Source organism: Entelurus aequoreus, linkage group LG13 (assembly GCF_033978785.1).
Source record: "Entelurus aequoreus isolate RoL-2023_Sb linkage group LG13, RoL_Eaeq_v1.1, whole genome shotgun sequence".
Taxonomy (NCBI): domain Eukaryota; kingdom Metazoa; phylum Chordata; class Actinopteri; order Syngnathiformes; family Syngnathidae; genus Entelurus; species Entelurus aequoreus.
In genome coordinates this window covers 6936078-6956722 of record NC_084743.1, presented here as the reverse complement: position 1 = coordinate 6956722, position 20645 = coordinate 6936078, and the positions used below count along the sequence as shown (strand labels likewise).

Here is a 20645-nt window from a genome sequence, read left to right as displayed (position 1 = left end):
ACTACAGAACCTGAACAAATACAAAGTACTATTATGTACTACTTCAACTACAGAACTTGAACACATACAAAGTACTATCATGTACTTCTTCAACTACAGAACCTGAACACATACAAAGTACTATCATGTACTACTTCAACTACAGAACCTGAACAAATACAAAGTACTATCATGTACTTCTTCAACTACAGAACCTGAACAAATACAAAGTACTATCATGTACTTATTCAACTACAGAACCTGAAGAAATACAAAGTACTATCATGTACTACTTCAACTACAGAACCTGAACACATACAAAGTACTATCATGTACTTCTTCAACTACAGAACCTGAACAAATACAAAGTACTATCATGTACTTCTTTAACTACAGAACCTGAACACATAAAGTACTATCATGTACTTCTTCAACTACAGAACCTGAACAAATACAAAGTACTATCATGTACTTATTCAACTACAGAACCTGAACACATACAAAGTACTATCATGTACTTCTTCAACTACAGAACCTGAACAAATACAAAGTACTATCATGTACTTATTCAACTACAGAACCTGAACACATACAAAGTACTATCATGTACTTCTTCAACTACAGAACCTGAACAAATACAAAGTACTATCATGTACTTATTCAACTACAGAACCTGAACACATACAAAGCACTATCATGTACTTCTTCAACTACAGAACCTGAACACATACAAAGTACTATCATGTACTTATTCAACTACAGAACCTGAACACATACAAAGCACTATCATGTACTTCTTCAACTACAGAACCTGAACACATACAAAGTACTATCATGTACTTCTTCAACTACAGAACCTGAACAAATACAAAGTACTATCATGTACTTATTCAACTACAGAACCTGAACACATACAAAGTACTATCATGTACTTCTTCAACTACAGAACCTGAACAAATACAAAGTACTATCATGTACTTATTCAACTACAGAACCTGAACACATACAAAGTACTATCATGTACTTCTTAAACATCATTGTACACATGTATATTTCTTACAAATGTACATGTCTTTAAATACACGCTGTGATGTATTACTGTGTACATATTATTAGATAGATAGTACTTTATTAATTCCTTCAGGAGAGTTCCCTCAGGAAGATTAAAAATATGTGATGTATTACTGCGTACATATTAATATGTGATGTATTACTGTGTACATATTAATATGTGATGTATTACTGTGTACATATTAATATGTGATGTATTACTGCGTACATATTAATATGTGATGTATTACTGTGTACATACTAATATGTAATGTATTACTGTGTGAATATGATGTAACTATAAGTGTGTATATGAATATGATGTTACTATAAGTGTGTATATGAATATGATGTTAATATAAGTGTGTATATGAATATGATGTTACTATAAGTGTGTATATGAATATGATGTTAATATAAGTGTGTATATGAATATGATGTAAGTATGTTACCTGTACCAGGGGCACAATGCACAGGATGTACCATCTTTGTCCACCACCCGCAGAGTGAAAGGGTACTGGTATCCCAGACTGTCGTCACTGGAGGAAGTACACATGCCATAATACTTCAAATGTACTGCAATATGTACTACTTCACTGATGTGTGTCTGCCTCATCATACATGAAGTACACAACATGTCATAATACTTCAAATGTACTGCAATATGTACTACTTCACTGATGTGTGTCTGCCTCATCATACATGAAGTACACAACATGTCATAATACTTCAAATGTACTGCAATATGTACTACTTCACTGATGTGTGTCTGCCTCATCATACATGAAGTACACAACATGTCATAATACTTCAAATGTACTGCAATATGTACTACTTCACTGATGTGTGTCTGCCTCATCATACATGAAGTACACAACATGTCATAATACTTCAAATGTACTGCAATATGTACTACTTCACTGATGTGTGTCTGCCTCATCATACATGAAGTACACAACATGTCATAATACTTCAAATGTACTGCAATATGTACTACTTCACTGATGTGTGTCTGCCTCATCATACATGAAGTACACAACATGTCATAATACTTCAAATGTACTGCAATATGTACTACTTCACTGATGTGTGTCTGCCTCATCATACATGAAGTACACAACATGTCATAATACTTCAAATGTACTGCAATATGTACTACTTCACTGATGTGTGTCTGCCTCATCATACATGAAGTACACAACATGTCATAATACTTCAAATGTACTGCAATATGTACTACTTCACTGATGTGTGTCTGCCTCATCATACATGAAGTACACAACATGTCATAATACTTCAAATGTACTGCAATATGTACTACTTCACTGATGTGTGTCTGCCTCATCATACATGAAGTACACAACATGTCATAATACTTCAAATGTACTGCAATATGTACTACTTCACTGATGTGTGTCTGCCTCATCATACATGAAGTACACAACATGTCATAATACTTCAAATGTACTGCAATATGTACTACTTCACTGATGTGTGTCTGCCTCATCATACATGAAGTACACAACATGTCATAATACTTCAAATGTACTGCAATATGTACTACTTCACTGATGTGTGTCTGCCTCATCATACATGAAGTACACAACATGTCATAATACTTCAAATGTACTGCAATATGTACTACTTCACTGATGTGTGTCTGCCTCATCATACATGAAGTACACAACATGTCATAATACTTCAAATGTACTGCAATATGTACTACTTCACTGATGTGTGTCTGCCTCATCATACATGAAGTACACAACATGTCATAATACTTCAAATGTACTGCAATATGTACTACTTCACTGATGTGTGTCTGCCTCATCATACATGAAGTACACAACATGTCATAATACTTCAAATGTACTGCAATATGTACTACTTCACTGATGTGTGTCTGCCTCATCATACATGAAGTACACAACATGTCATAATACTTCAAATGTACTGCAATATGTACTACTTCACTGATGTGTGTCTGCCTCATCATACATGAAGTACACAACATGTCATAATACTTCAAATGTACTGCAATATGTACTACTTCACTGATGTGTGTCTGCCTCATCATACATGAAGTACACAACATGTCATAATACTTCAAATGTACTGCAATATGTACTACTTCACTGATGTGTGTCTGCCTCATCATGCATGAAGTACACATGTCATAATACTTCAAATGTACTGCAATATGTACTACTTCACTGATGTGTGTCTGCCTCATCATACATGAAGTACACAACATTTCATAATACTTCAAATGTACTGCAATATGTACTACTTCACTGATGTGTGTCTGCCTCATCATACATGAAGTACACAACATGTCATAATACTTCAAATGTACTGCAATATGTACTACTTCACTGATGTGTGTCTGCTTCATCATACATGAAGTACACAACATGTCATAATACTTCAATTGTACTAACATATATGTAATATAGTTTCCTGGGAATAAATACTTTCTAATGTGGTATTTTCACAATCAGGTTGTGTAGTACTAGAGTAATATAGTTTCCTGGGAATAAATACTTTCTAATGTGGTATTTTCACAATCAGGTTGTGTAGTACTACAGTAATATGTGTTCCTGGGAATAAATACTTTCCTTTGTGGTATTTTCACAATCAGGTTGTGTAGTACTAGAGTACTATGTGTTGTGGGCATGCCTACCAGTCCTGGGCGTGGTTGCTGGAGTCCTGCGGGGGCAGTGGACTGACCAGCCTGGACACTTGCCTCCAGACGGCGTCATAGAGGTTCTTCTTGGTGGTGTGCACCGTGCAGGGAACTATCAGAGGCATACCAAACAGACTGGGACGGTTCTTCTGGGACGACAGGAAGTAAAGTTCTGTGCGCATCTGACAAACACAAGATGGTGATGTACATTGTATGATGTCATTATTACATTCTATGATGTCATTATCACAGATGTACATTGTATGATGTCATTATTACATTCTATGATGTCATTATCACAGATGTACATTATTACATTCTATGATGTCATTATCACAGATGTACATTGTATGATGTCATGATCACATTGTATGATGTCATTATCCCAGATGCACATTGTATGATGTGATATCATTATAACAGATGTACATTGTATGATACGATATCATTATCAAAGATGTACATTGTATGATGTGATATCATTATCACATATGTACATTGTATGATGTGATATCATTATCACATATGTACATTGTATGATGTGATATCATTATCAAAGATGAACATTGGATGATGGGGTATCATTATCACAGATGTACATTGTATGATGTCATTATCACAGATGCACATTGTATGATGTCATTATCACAGATGTACATTGTATGATGTCATTATCACAGATGCACATTGTATGATGTCATTATCACAGATGTACATTGTATGACGTGATATCATTATCACAGATGTACATTTTATGACGTGATATCATTATCACAGATGTACATTGTATGATGTGATATCATTATGACAGATGTACAGTATATGATGTGATATCATTATTGATAAGACAGTAGTAGATATAGGTACATTAGTAAATATGTTGAACATTTCCAAAGTCCAAATTACAACTCACCATCTTTCTGTGCATGGCGATGATGTAACCAGTGACAGCACTTTCATGCCTGTGTCCATTGGTCAGTCCATTGACGAGAGGTGTTTCCATGGTGACCGCCTCCTCATGGCAGGTGAAAGGAGGGTCAGTGTGGAGGTCAGTGCTACATGTAGCTACAGTGCTGCAATCTGATGAGGAGACACCATATGACTGTCATATCTGTACATATTTTACATGTAGCTACAGTCTGATGAGGAGACACCATATGACTGTCATTGTTCATTGGCTAGTGCATATTTTACATGTAGCTGCAGTCTGATGAGGAGACACCATATGACTGCCATTGTTCATTGGCTAGTGCATATTTTACATGTAGCTACAGTCTGATGAGGAGACACCATATGACTGTCATTGTTCATTGGATGGTGCATATATTACATGTAGCTACAGTCTGATGAGGAGACACCATATGGATGTCATTCTTCATTGGATGGTGCATATATTACATGTAGCTACAGTCTGATGGGGAGACACCATATGACTGTCATTCTTCATTGGATGGTGCATATTTTACATGTAGCTACAGTCTGATGAGGAGACACCATATGACTGTCATTGTTCATTGGCTAGTGCATATTTTACATGTAGCTGCAGTCTGATGAGGAGACACCATATGAATGTCATTCTTCATTGGATGGTGAATATTTTACATGTAGCTACAGTCTGATGAGGAGACACCATATGAATGTCATTCTTCATTGGATGGTGAATATTTTACATGTAGCTACAGTCTGATGAGGAGACACCATACGAATGTCATTCTTCATTGGCTAGTGCATATTTTACATATAGCTACAGTCTGATGAGGAGACACCGTATGGATGTCATTCTTCATTGGATGGTGCATATTTTACATGTAGCTACAGTCTGATGAGGAGACACCATATGAATGTCATTCTTCATTGGATGGTGCATATTTTACATGTAGCTACAGTCTGATGAGGAGACACCATATGAATGTCATTCTTCATTGGATGGTGCATATTTTACATGTAGCTACAGTCTGATGAGGAGACACCATATGACTGTCATTGTTCATTGGATGGTGAATATTTTACATGTAGCTACAGTCTGATGAGGAGACACCATATGAATGTCATTCTTCATTGGATGGTGCATATTTTACATGTAGCTACAGTGCTGCATTCTGACGAGGAGACACCATATGACTGTCATTGTTCATTGGATGGTGCATATTTTACATGTAGCTACAGTCTGACGAGGAGACACCATACTTTGACTGTGACAGTGATTTGTTAGCAAACAGCGTGAAGTGGAAGATGATGGTGAGTGGGCAGCACACCTGCCAGGTGAGGTGAGTGTAGAGACGTTGGCGAGCCTGGTACTGGGATCTCAAAGGCACACAAGAAGGTGCTGACAGTCAGACGCACCTTCTGGTGATCCTGAGGAAAGTTCTGCAACACAACATTGTTGTGAACTTTGTGTGATGACTTCAAAAGAAGATCAACAAAAACTGACTTCTTACTTCCTGCATTGAAAATATTTTCTCTTATTAACTTTGGCAATGTCTTCCATCATTTCATCATATTTACAACTCAATGTCAGTAAATAAACATCCCCATTATATAAATATATACTTTGTATACACATACCCATTATATACTGTAAATCTATATACTGTCAAGATTATATAACTGTATACTGTAAATAAACATACTACACATACTGTAAACATTACCATTATATAACTATACTATATATATTGTAAACATTACCATTATATAACTGAATACTACATATACTGTAAACAGATGTGACCAATATAAGTCTAAGACTAGATGTGACCAATCTAAGTCTAAGACTAGATGTGACCAATCTAAGTCTAAGACTAGATGTGACCAATCTAAGTCTAAGACTAGATGTGACCAATCTAGGTCAAAGACTAGATGTGACCAGTCTAAGTCTAAGACTAGATGTGACCAACCAAAGTCTAAGACTAGATGTGACCAATCTAAGTCTAAGACTAGATGTGACCAATCTAAGTCTAAGACTAGATGTGACCAATCTAAGTCTAAGACTAGATGTGACCAATCTAAGTCTAAGACTAGATGTGACCAATCTAAGTCTAAGACTAGATGTAACCAATCTAGGTCAAAGACTAGATGTGACCAATCTAAGTCTAAGACTAGATGTGACCAATCTAAGTCTAAGACTAGATGTGACCAGTCTAAGTCTAAGACTATATGTGACTAATCTAAGTCTAAGACTAGATGTGACCAATCTAAGTCTAAGACTAGATGTAACCAATCTAGGTCAAAGACTAGATGTGACCAATCTAAGTCTAAGACTAGATGTGACCAATCTAAGTCTAAGACTAGATGTGACCAATCTAGGTCAAAGACTAGATGTGACCAGTCTAAGTCTAAGACTGGATGTGACCAATCTAAGTCTAAGACTAGATGTGACCAATCTAAGTCTAAGACTAGATGTGACCAATCTAAGTCTAAGACTAGATGTGACCAATCCAAGTCTAAGACTAAATGTGACCAATCTAAGACTAAGACCTTAGAACTGGTCCTAGTTGTTCTGCCAGAGACACTCACCATGTTCCTTTCTCCAAGTAGAACTAAAAGTCCCAGGAAGTGAAGTCCTACCTTAATGTTGGCACCATGGACCTCAGCCAGAAGAATCTGTTCAGGCTTCAGGTCACAGAGTTCACTCAGCAGCTTCTTGAGTCCGGTGTACTTCTCGTCCATGTTCAACCTTAGACCGTAGCGCACAGGAGTGGAGCCTTCCAGTTTGATGACTGCAGGCGACAGGAAAGAGGAAACAGGAAGTGACTCCTTGCACCCAGGACATGTTCTCACCAGTGATCTCCAGGTGCATGGAGCTGTCCATGGGCAGAGGCAGCGACAGGAAGTTGAAGGGGTCGAAACGTGAGCTGATGTGACCACAGGTCTTGCACTTGACTTGGGACTTCAGCTGACCGTGGAACAGGTCCACCACGATGGAGCGGTTCCTGCGCAGGTGATTCTCCCAGGCCTTGAAGTCGAGAAGAACATGAACAATAGATGTTTATTGGGATTGTTCTTCATCCCAGTGATACTAGATCCTGAACTAGACCCCAGGTTCAGAACCTTTTTCACCTCAGGGGTCAACTTCTCCACTACAGACCACAGCTGTTTGTCAGCTGGCCCTCTTGGAAGGCCCTATGGTTAAGAACCACTGGACCAGAACATTGACATGAAATCCTAGAATCAAAACATCTGGATCCAGGACATAGTCCATCTCTGTTTCATCAAGTCTTATTTGTTGGTGACAAGTTAGAAAACAAGTTCTTGTGGAGGACCTTCTGACCTCAGAAGCCACTTCCCAGTCAGGACGACCATCGCTGTCCTTCAGCTCCACGTAGGGCTTCTCATGGACTCTGTTCAGGTCTTCATGCAGACCATCCAGTAAGAAGGCCAGCAGCTCCTGGGAGTCCTGCTGCTGGAAGCCATTGAAGCGAGGAGCATACTTGGCTATGGTCCACTGAAGGAGATGGAGAAGTTTATTGTCCATGGACCTCAAACTAAGTACTGATCTGAAACTAAGTACTGATCTGAAACTAAGTAGTGATGTGAAACTAAGTACTTATGTGAAACTAAGTACTGATGTGAAACTAAGTAGTGATGTGAAACTAAGTAGTGATGTGAAACTAAGTAGTGATGTGAAACTAAGTACTTATGTGAAACTAAGTAGTGATGTGAAACTAAGTACTGATGTGAAACTAAGTACTGATCTGAAACTAAGTACTGATGTGAAACTAAGTAGTGATGTGAAACTAAGTAGTGATGTGAAACTAAGTACTGATGTGAAACTAAGTAGTGATGTGAAACTAAGTACTGATGTGAAACTAAGTACTGATCTGAAACTAAGTACTGATGTGAAACTAAGTACTGATGTGAAACTAAGTAGTGATGTGAAACTAAGTACTGATGTGGAACTAAGTACTGATCTGAAACTAAGTACTGATGTGAAACTAAGTAGTGATGTGAAACTAAGTACTGATGTGAAACTAAGTAGTGATGTGAAACTAAGTAGTGATGTGAAACTAAGTACTGATGTGAAACTAAGTACTGATCTGAAACTAAGTACTGATCTGAAACTAAGTAGTGATCTGAAACTAAGTACTGATGTGAAACTAAGTACTGATGTGAAACTAAGTACTGATCTGAAACTAAGTAGTGATCTGAAACTAAGTACTGATGTGAAACTAAGTACTGATGTGAAACTAAGTACTGATGTGAAACTAAGTACTGATCTGAAACTAAGTAGTGATGTGAAACTAAGTAGTGATGTGAAACTAAGTAGTGATGTGAAACTAAGTACTGATGTGAAACTAAGTACTGATGTGAAACTAAGTAGTGATGTGAAACTAAGTAGTGATGTGAAACTAAGTAGTGATGTGAAACTAAGTAGTGATGTGAAACTAAGTACTGATGTGAAACTAAGTAGTGATGTGAAACTAAGTAGTGATGTGAAACTAAGTACTGATCTGAAACTAAGTACTGATGTGAAACTAAGTAGTGATGTGAAACTAAGTAGTGATGTGAAACTAAGTACTGATGTGAAACTAAGTAGTGATGTGAAACTAAGTAGTGATGTGAAACTAAGTACTGATGTGAAACTAAGTAGTGATGTGAAACTAAGTACTGATGTGAAACTAAGTACTGATGTGAAACTAAGTAGTGATGTGAAACTAAGTACTGATGTGAAACTAAGTACTGATGTGAAACTAAGTACTGATGTGAAACTAAGTAGTGATGTGAAACTAAGTACTGATCTGAAACTAAGTAGTGATGTGAAACTAAGTAGTGATGTGAAACTAAGTACTGATGTGAAACTAAGTACTGATGTGAAACTAAGTAGTGATGTGAAACTAAGTAGTGATGTGAAACTAAGTACTGATGTGAAACTAAGTAGTGATGTGAAACTAAGTAGTGATGTGAAACTAAGTACTGATGTGAAACTAAGTAGTGATGTGAAACTAAGTAGTGATGTGAAACTAAGTAGTGATGTGAAACTAAGTACTGATGTGAAACTAAGTAGTGATGTGAAACTAAGTAGTGATGTGAAACTAAGTACTGATGTGAAACTAAGTAGTGATGTGAAACTAAGTAGTGATGTGAAACTAAGTAGTGATGTGAAACTAAGTAGTGATGTGAAACTAAGTACTGATGTGAAACTAAGTAGTGATGTGAAACTAAGTAGTGATGTGAAACTAAGTAGTGATGTGAAACTAAGTAGTGATGTGAAACTAAGTAGTGATGTGAAACTAAGTAGTGATGTGAAACTGGTCTTTAGGATAACTAAGTAGTGATGTGAAACTAAGTAGTGATGTGAAACTAAGTAGTGATGTGAAACTGGTCTTTAGGATAACTAAGTAGTGATGTGAACACAAGTCTTTCACCCTGAGTTTGAGGGGTGCTATGTTCTTCTGGGTTCCGCTCCACAGCTCCAGGACCAGATCACCGTAACATTTGGCCATGTGACCTCGCATACCGATGGGGTTGGATCTGTGGGAGCAATGGACAAACTGTAAAAAGGAACACTCCCCATGCAGGATCATGATTTAAGATCATGCAACAGGACAGTACACAACTACATGTGTGATGCTACATGTGTGACTCCACCCACACACGGGATTATGTAATGTGACTCCACCCACACACGGGATTATGTAATGTGACTCCACCCACACACGGCATTATGTAATGTGACCCCACCCACACACGGGATTATGTAATGTGACTCCACCCACACACAGGATTATGTAATGAGACTCCACCCACACACAGGATTATGTAATGAGACTCCACCCACACACAGGATTATGTAATGAGACCCCACCCACACACGGGATTATGTAATGAGACTCCACCCACACACAGGATTATGTAATGTGACTCCACCCACACACGGGATTATGTCATGTGACTCCACCCGCACACACAGACAGACAAATGTGCTGCCGCCATACACAGATGAAAGCAAGGAGACGTCACCTGTTGAGTTCGTACAGGTGTCTCCCAGAGGTGAAGTAGTCAGTGAGAGGTCGGGTGTTGCTCACACACTGAATACTGGAGTTCATGAAACACGTGTTGCCAAGGTTACTGAGACCTGTCGCTCCTTTCTCTGTGGGAACTGTAACAATAACACACATATTCATCTGTGAATGTTACAATAACACACATATGCATCTGTGAATGTTACAATAACACACATATTCATCTGTGAATGTTACAATAACACACATATTCATCTGTGAATGTTACAATAACACACATATGCATCTGTGAATGTTACAATAACACACATATGCATCTGTGAATGTTACAATAACACACATATTCATCTGTGAATGTTACAATAACACACATATTCATCTGTGAATGTTACAATAACACACATATTCATCTGTGAATGTTACAATAACACACATATGCATCTGTGAATGTTACAATAACACACATATGCATCTGTGAATGTTACAATAACACACATATGCATCTGTGAATGTTACAATAACACACATATTCATCTGTGAATGTTACAATAACACACATATGCATCTGTGAATGTTACAATAACACACATATTCATCTGTGAATGTTACAATAACACACATATGCATCTGTGAATGTTACAATAACACACATATGCATCTGTGAATGTTACAATAACACACATATGCATCTGTGAATGTTACAATAACACACATATTCATCTGTGAATGTTACAATAACACACATATTCATCTGTGAATGTTACAATAACACACATATTCATCTGTGAATGTTACAATAACACACATATTCATCTGTGAATGTTACAATAACACACATATTCATCTGTGAATGTAACAATAACACACGTATTCATCTGTGAATGTTACAATAACACACATATGCATCTGTGAATGTAACAATAACACACATATTCATCTGTGAATGTAACAATAACACACATATGCATCTGTGAATGTTACAATAACACACATATTCATCTGTGAATGTTACAATAACACACATATTCATCTGTGAATGTTACAATAACACACATATTCATCTGTGAATGTTACAATAACACACATATTCATCTGTGAATGTAACAATAACACACATATTCATCTGTGAATGTTACAATAACACACATATTCATCTGTGAATGTAACAATAACACACATATGCATCTGTGAATGTTACAATAACACACATATGCATCTGTGAATGTTACAATAACACACATATTCATCTGTGAATGTTACAATAACACACATATTCATCTGTGAATGTAACAATAACACACATATGCATCTGTGAATGTTACAATAACACACATATTCATCTGTGAATGTTACAATAACACACATATTCATCTGTGAATGTTACAATAACACACATATGCATCTGTGAATGTTACAATAACACACATATGCATCTGTGAATGTTACAATAACACACGTATTCATCTGTGAATGTTACAATAACACACATATTCATCTGTGAATGTTACAATAACACACATATTCATCTGTGAATGTAACAATAACACACATATTCATCTGTGAATGTTACAATAACACACATATGCATCTGTGAATGTAACAATAACACACATATTCATCTGTGAATGTAACAATAACACACATATGCATCTGTGAATGTTACAATAACACACATATTCATCTGTGAATGTTACAATAACACACATATTCATCTGTGAATGTTACAATAACACACATATGCATCTGTGAATGTAACAATAACACACATATGCATCTGTGAATGTTACAATAACACACATATGCATCTGTGAATGTTACAATAACACACATATTCATCTGTGAATGTTACAATAACACACATATTCATCTGTGAATGTTACAATAACACACATATTCATCTGTGAATGTTACAATAACACACATATTCATCTGTGAATGTAACAATAACACACATATGCATCTGTGAATGTTACAATAACACACATATTCATCTGTGAATGTTACAATAACACACATATCCATCTGTGAATGTTACAATAACACACATATTCATCTGTGAATGTTACAATAACACACATATGCATCTGTGAATGTTACAATAACACACATATGCATCTGTGAATGTTACAATAACACACGTATTCATCTGTGAATGTTACAATAACACACATATTCATCTGTGAATGTTACAATAACACACATATTCATCTGTGAATGTAACAATAACACACATATTCATCTGTGAATGTTACAATAACACACATATGCATCTGTGAATGTAACAATAACACACATATTCATCTGTGAATGTAACAATAACACACATATGCATCTGTGAATGTTACAATAACACACATATTCATCTGTGAATGTTACAATAACACACATATTCATCTGTGAATGTTACAATAACACACATATGCATCTGTGAATGTAACAATAACACACATATGCATCTGTGAATGTTACAATAACACACATATGCATCTGTGAATGTTACAATAACACACATATTCATCTGTGAATGTTACAATAACACACATATGCATCTGTGAATGTTACAATAACACACATATTCATCTGTGAATGTTACAATAACACACATATTCATCTGTGAATGTTACAATAACACACATATTCATCTGTGAATGTTACAATAACACACATTCATCTGTGAATGTTACAATAACACACATATTCATCTGTGAATGTTACAATAACACACATATGCATCTGTGAATGTTACAATAACACACATATGCATCTGTGAATGTTACAATAACACACATATTCATCTGTGAATGTTACAATAACACACATATTCATCTGTGAATGTTACAATAACACACATATTCATCTGTGAATGTAACAATAACACACATATTCATCTGTGAATGTTACAATAACACACATATGCATCTGTGAATGTAACAATAACACACATATTCATCTGTGAATGTAACAATAACACACATATGCATCTGTGAATGTTACAATAACACACATATTCATCTGTGAATGTTACAATAACACACATATTCATCTGTGAATGTTACAATAACACACATATGCATCTGTGAATGTAACAATAACACACATATTCATCTGTGAATGTAACAATAACACACATATGCATCTGTGAATGTTACAATAACACACATATGCATCTGTGAATGTTACAATAACACATATTCATCTGTGAATGTTACAATAACACACATATGCATCTGTGAATGTTACAATAACACACATATTCATCTGTGAATGTTACAATAACACACATATTCATCTGTGAATGTTACAATAACACACATATTCATCTGTGAATGTTACAATAACACACATTCATCTGTGAATGTTACAATAACACACATATGCATCTGTGAATGTTACAATAACACACATGCATCTGTGAATGTTACAATAACACACATATTCATCTGTGAATGTTACAATAACACACATATTCATCTGTGAATGTTACAATAACACACATATTCATCTGTGAATGTAACAATAACACACATATTGATCTGTGAATGTTACAATAACACACATATGCATCTGTGAATGTAACAATAACACACATATTCATCTGTGAATGTAACAATAACACACATATGCATCTGTGAATGTTACAATAACACACATATTCATCTGTGAATGTTACAATAACACACATATTCATCTGTGAATGTTACAATAACACACATATGCATCTGTGAATGTAACAATAACACACATATTCATCTGTGAATGTAACAATAACACACATATGCATCTGTTAATGTTACAATAACACACATATGCATCTGTGAATGTTACAATAACACACATATTCATCTGTGAATGTTACAATAACACACATATGCATCTGCGAATGTTACAATAACACACATATTCATCTGTGAATGTAACAATAACACACATATGCATCTTTGAATGTTACAATAACACACATATTCATCTGTGAATGTTACAATAACACACATATTCATCTGTGAATGTTACAATAACACACATATGCATCTGTGAATGTTACAATAACACACATATTCATCTGTGAATGTAACAATAACACACATATGCATCTGTTAATGTTACAATAACACACATATGCATCTGTGAATGTTACAATAACACACATATTCATCTGTGAATGTTACAATAACACACATATTCATCTGTGAATGTTACAATAACACACATATTCATCTGTGAATGAGGAAATTACAAAGTTGTCACACAATAAACTTCACTAAATCCCAGGAACATTTTAGTGGCAAACCAGAAAGTTAAGAATAAATGATGTTCATGTGTAACAACATGTGCAGGATATAAAAGGGTGAGTGGGACGTAAAGTTAAGAAGAAATGATGTTCATGTGTAACAACATGTGCAGGATATAAAAGGGTGAGTGGGACGTAAAGTTAAGAAGAAATGATGTTCATGTGTAACAACATGTGCAGGATATAAAAGGGTGAGTGGGACGTAAAGTTAACAATAAATGATGTTCATGTGTAACAACATGTGCAGGATATAAAAGAGTGAGTGGGACGTAAAGTTAACAATAAATGATGTTCATGTGTAACAACATGTGCAGGATATAAAAGGGTGAGTGGGACGTAAAGTTAACAATAAATTATGTTCATGTGTAACAACATGTGCAGGATATAAAAGAGTGAGTGGGACGTAAAGTTAACAATAAATGATGTTCATGTGTAACAACATGTGCAGGATATAAAAGGGTGAGTGGGACGTAAAGTTAACAATAAATGATGTTCATGTGTAACAACATGTGCAGGATATAAAAGAGTGAGTGGGACGTAAAGTTAACAATAAATTATGTTCATGTGTAACAACATGTGCAGGATATAAAAGAGTGAGTGGGACGTAAAGTTAACAATAAATGATGTTCATGTGTAACAACATGTGCAGGATATAAAAGAGTGAGTGGGACGTAAAGTTAACAATAAATGATGTTCATGTGTAACAACATGTGCAGGATATAAAAGAGTGAGTGGGACGTAAAGTTAACAATAAATGATGTTCATGTGTAACAACATGTGCAGGATATAAAAGAGTGAGTGGGACGTAAAGTTAACAATAAATGATGTTCATGTGTAACAACATGTGCAGGATATAAAAGAGTGAGTGGGACGTAAAGTTAAGAAGAAATGATGTTCATGTGTAACAACATGTGCAGGATATAAAACGGTGAGTGGGACGTAAAGTTAACAATAAATGATGTTCATGTGTAACAACATGTGCAGGATATAAAAGGGTGAGTGGGACGTAAAGTTAACAATAAATGATGTTCATGTGTAACAACATGTGCAGGATATAAAAGAGTGAGTGGGACGTAAAGTTAACAATAAATTATGTTCATGTGTAACAACATGTGCAGGATATAAAAGAGTGAGTGGGACGTAAAGTTAACAATAAATGATGTTCATGTGTAACAACATGTGCAGGATATAAAAGAGTGAGTGGGACGTAAAGTTAACAATAAATGATGTTCATGTGTAACAACATGTGCAGGATATAAAAGAGTGAGTGGGACGTAAAGTTAACAATAAATGATGTTCATGTGTAACAACATGTGCAGGATATAAAAGGGTGAGTGGGACGTAAAGTTAACAATAAATGATGTTCATGTGTAACAACATGTGCAGGATATAAAAGAGTGAGTGGGACGTAAAGTTAACAATAAATGATGTTCATGTGTAACAACATGTGCAGGATATAAAAGAGTGAGTGGGACGTAAAGTTAACAATAAATGATGTTCATGTGTAACAACATGTGCAGGATATAAAAGAGTGAGTGGGACGTAAAGTTAACAATAAATGATGTTCATGTGTAACAACATGTGCAGGATATAAAAGAGTGAGTGGGACGTAAAGTTAACAATAAATGATGTTCATGTGTAACAACATGTGCAGGATATAAAAGAGTGAGTGGGACGTAAAGTTAACAATAAATGATGTTCATGTGTAACAACATGTGCAGGATATAAAAGAGTGAGTGGGACGTAAAGTTAACAATAAATGATGTTCATGTGTAACAACATGTGCAGGATATAAAAGAGTGAGTGGGACGTAAAGTTAAGAAGAAATGATGTTCATGTGTAACAACATGTGCAGGATATAAAACGGTGAGTGGGACGTAAAGTTAAGAAGAAATGATGTTCATGTGTAACAACATGTGCAGGATATAAAAGAGTGAGTGGGACGTAAAGTTAACAATAAATGATGTTCATGTGTAACAACATGTGCAGGATATAAAAGAGTGAGTGGGACGTAAAGTTAACAATAAATGATGTTCATGTGTAACAACATGTGCAGGATATAAAAGAGTGAGTGGGACGTAAAGTTAACAATAAATGATGTTCATGTGTAACAACATGTGCAGGATATAAAAGAGTGAGTGGGACGTAAAGTTAACAATAAATGATGTTCATGTGTAACAACATGTGCAGGATATAAAAGAGTGAGTGGGACGTAAAGTTAAGAAGAAATGATGTTCATGTGTAACAACATGTGCAGGATATAAAACGGTGAGTGGGACGTAAAGTTAAGAAGAAATGATGTTCATGTGTAACAACATGTGCAGGATATAAAAGAGTGAGTGGGACGTAAAGTTAACAATAAATGATGTTCATGTGTAACAACATGTGCAGGATATAAAAGAGTGAGTGGGACGTAAAGTTAACAATAAATGATGTTCATGTGTAACAACATGTGCAGGATATAAAAGAGTGAGTGGGACGTAAAGTTAAGAAGAAATGATGTTCATGTGTAACAACATGTGCAGGATATAAAAGAGTGAGTGGGACGTAAAGTTAACAATAAATGATGTTCATGTGTAACAACATGTGCAGGATATAAAAGAGTGAGTGGGACGTAAAGTTAACAATAAATGATGTTCATGTGTAACAACATGTGCAGGATATAAAAGAGTGAGTGGGACGTAAAGTTAAGAAGAAATGATGTTCATGTGTAACAACATGTGCAGGATATAAAAGAGTGAGTGGGACGTAAAGTTAACAATAAATGATGTTCATGTGTAACAACATGTGCAGGATATAAAAGAGTGAGTGGGACGTAAAGTTAACAATAAATGATGTTCATGTGTAACAACATGTGCAGGATATAAAAGAGTGAGTGGGACGTAAAGTTAAGAAGAAATGATGTTCATGTGTAACAACATGTGCAGGATATAAAAGAGTGAGTGGGACGTAAAGTTAACAATAAATGATGTTCATGTGTAACAACATGTGCAGGATATAAAAGAGTGAGTGGGACGTAAAGTTAAGAAGAAATGATGTTCATGTGTAACAACATGTGCAGGATATAAAAGAGTGAGTGGGACGTAAAGTTAACAATAAATGATGTTCATGTGTAACAACATGTGCAGGATATAAAAGAGTGAGTGGGACGTAAAGTTAACAATAAATGATGTTCATGTGTAACAACATGTGCAGGATATAAAAGAGTGAGTGGGACGTAAAGTTAAGAAGAAATGATGTTCATGTGTAACAACATGTGCAGGATATAAAACGGTGAGTGGGACGTAAAGTTAAGAAGAAATGATGTTCATGTGTAACAACATGTGCAGGATATAAAAGAGTGAGTGGGACGTAAAGTTAACAATAAATGATGTTCATGTGTAACAACATGTGCAGGATATAAAAGAGTGAGTGGGACGTAAAGTTAACAATAAATGATGTTCATGTGTAACAACATGTGCAGGATATAAAAGAGTGAGTGGGACGTAAAGTTAAGAAGAAATGATGTTCATGTGTAACAACATGTGCAGGATATAAAAGAGTGAGTGGGACGTAAAGTTAACAATAAATGATGTTCATGTGTAACAACATGTGCAGGATATAAAAGAGTGAGTGGGACGTAAAGTTAACAATAAATGATGTTCATGTGTAACAACATGTGCAGGATATAAAAGAGTGAGTGGGACGTAAAGTTAACAATAAATGATGTTCATGTGTAACAACATGTGCAGGATATAAAAGGGTGAGTGGGACGTAAAGTTAACAATAAATGATGTTCATGTGTAACAACATGTGCAGGATATAAAAGAGTGAGTGGGACGTAAAGTTAACAATAAATGATGTTCATGTGTAACAACATGTGCAGGATATAAAAGAGTGAGTGGGACATCAAGTCACTAGATCCACTTGTGCTGCATGATAAGACAGTGAGAGTAGTGGGAGTACAGTACACACACAAATACATCTTCACTGTTTGCACCACCTTTCCCACTGGGATCTTCACTGTTTGCACCACCTTTCTCACTAGGATCTTCACTGTTTGCACCACCTTTCCCACTGGGATCTTCACTGTTTGCACCACCTTTCTCACTAGGATCTTCACTGTTTGCACCACCTTTCTCACTAGGATCTTCACTGTTTGCACCACCTTTCTCACTAGGATCTTCACTGTTTGCACCGCCTTTCTCACTAGGATCTTCACTGTTTGCACCACCTTTCTCACTAGGATCTTCACTGTTTGCACCACCTTTCTCACTAGGATCTTCACTGTTTGCACCACCTTTCTCACTAGGATCTTCACTGTTTGCACCAACGTTTGATCATCTGCAGACTGGTTCTACCTCATCAAGTCTTCCAACACCCTCACAATATGTACTGACTTGCAATCTTTCTTACCTTTATGTCTTTCCATCTTGCTGCTGTTGGTAATGAAGGACATCTCTTCAGGCCAGCTCATGTCTTTGTTCCTGACTGACAGCACAACAAACTAAGTCAACAATAACAACAATGTAATGTCAACAACACACCAGTAACAACAAACTAAGTCAACAATACAACAGTAACAACAAACTAAGTCAACAATAGCAACAAACTAAGTCAACAATAACAAACTATGTCTGAACTTGATCATTACTTTCAATAACCAGCTGCTGCTCATCCTGGATCTTCAAACTTTCAAGTGTGTGATCCTCATCGTCCAGGAGAGTGAGGTAGTTCTGCAGGAAGATAGAAGTAAACAATCAATAGTCCTGCAGCAGTTTATCAACAAACAATAACAGGAAGATAGAAGTAAACAATCATTAGTCCTGCAGCAGTTTAACAACAAACAATAACAACAGGAAGATAGAAGTAAACAATAATAATACTACAACAGTTTATCAACAAACAATAAGAAGTAAACAAAAACAATAGGACAAGAAAGGTTGGAGAGAGGCTGCACTTACTTTGCTCAAGACACAAAAACATTTATACTTAAAGTTGTTTTTTCATATAAGAAATGTTTTAATAATAAATATTCTATTTAAAATAAACAAACATCCATTAAAAACAATTAATTGACAGCAAAACACATCCATTGAATTAGTTTTAAGTCCTTAATCATCCAACATTATAAAAGGATGTTGCTGAAAGACGACATGTCTAATAGTTGTATAAAACATTGACACACACACATAGATGGAGGATTGTGGTGTGTGTGTGGTCCGAAGAAGGAGCTGAGCCGGAAGGCAAAGCTTTCAATTTACTGGTCGATCTACAATCCCATCCTCACCTATGGTCATGATCTTTGGGTTATGACCAAAGGACAAGATCACGGTTCCAAGATCTACGTTCCCATCCTCACCTATGGTCATGATCTTTGGGTTATGACCAAAGGACAAGATCACGGGTCCAAGATCTACGTTACCATCCTCACCTATGGTCATGATCTTTGGGTTATGACCAAAGGACAAGATCACGGGTACAAGATCTACGTTCCCATCCTCACCTATGGTCATGATCTTTGGGTTATGACCAAAGGACAAGATCACGGGTACAAGATCTACGTTCCCATCCTCACCTATGGTCATGATCTTTGGGTTATGACCAAAGGACAAGATCACGGGTACAAGATCTACGTTCCCATCCTCACCTATGGTCATGATCTTTGGGTTATGACCAAAGGACAAGATCACGGGTACAA

The 20645-nt window shown here is 36.0% G+C and overlaps 1 protein-coding gene across 1 annotated transcript in view; it reads right to left on the bottom strand.

The window, feature by feature from the left end:
• usp32 (ubiquitin specific peptidase 32) overlaps positions 1-20645 on the bottom strand; it is a 105368-nt gene that overhangs the window by 30728 nt on the left and 53995 nt on the right. The window contains exons 19-29 of the mRNA XM_062067328.1: positions 19599-19680; positions 19361-19435; positions 10676-10814; positions 10081-10186; positions 7986-8159; positions 7496-7670; positions 7283-7434; positions 5971-6082; positions 4629-4795; positions 3713-3897; positions 1482-1568 (exon numbers count right to left, since the gene is read on the bottom strand). Of these exons, the coding sequence (XP_061923312.1) occupies positions 1482-1568; positions 3713-3897; positions 4629-4795; positions 5971-6082; positions 7283-7434; positions 7496-7670; positions 7986-8159; positions 10081-10186; positions 10676-10814; positions 19361-19435; positions 19599-19680 (1454 nt within the window). The remainder of the gene's footprint in view (positions 1-1481; positions 1569-3712; positions 3898-4628; positions 4796-5970; positions 6083-7282; positions 7435-7495; positions 7671-7985; positions 8160-10080; positions 10187-10675; positions 10815-19360; positions 19436-19598; positions 19681-20645) is intronic.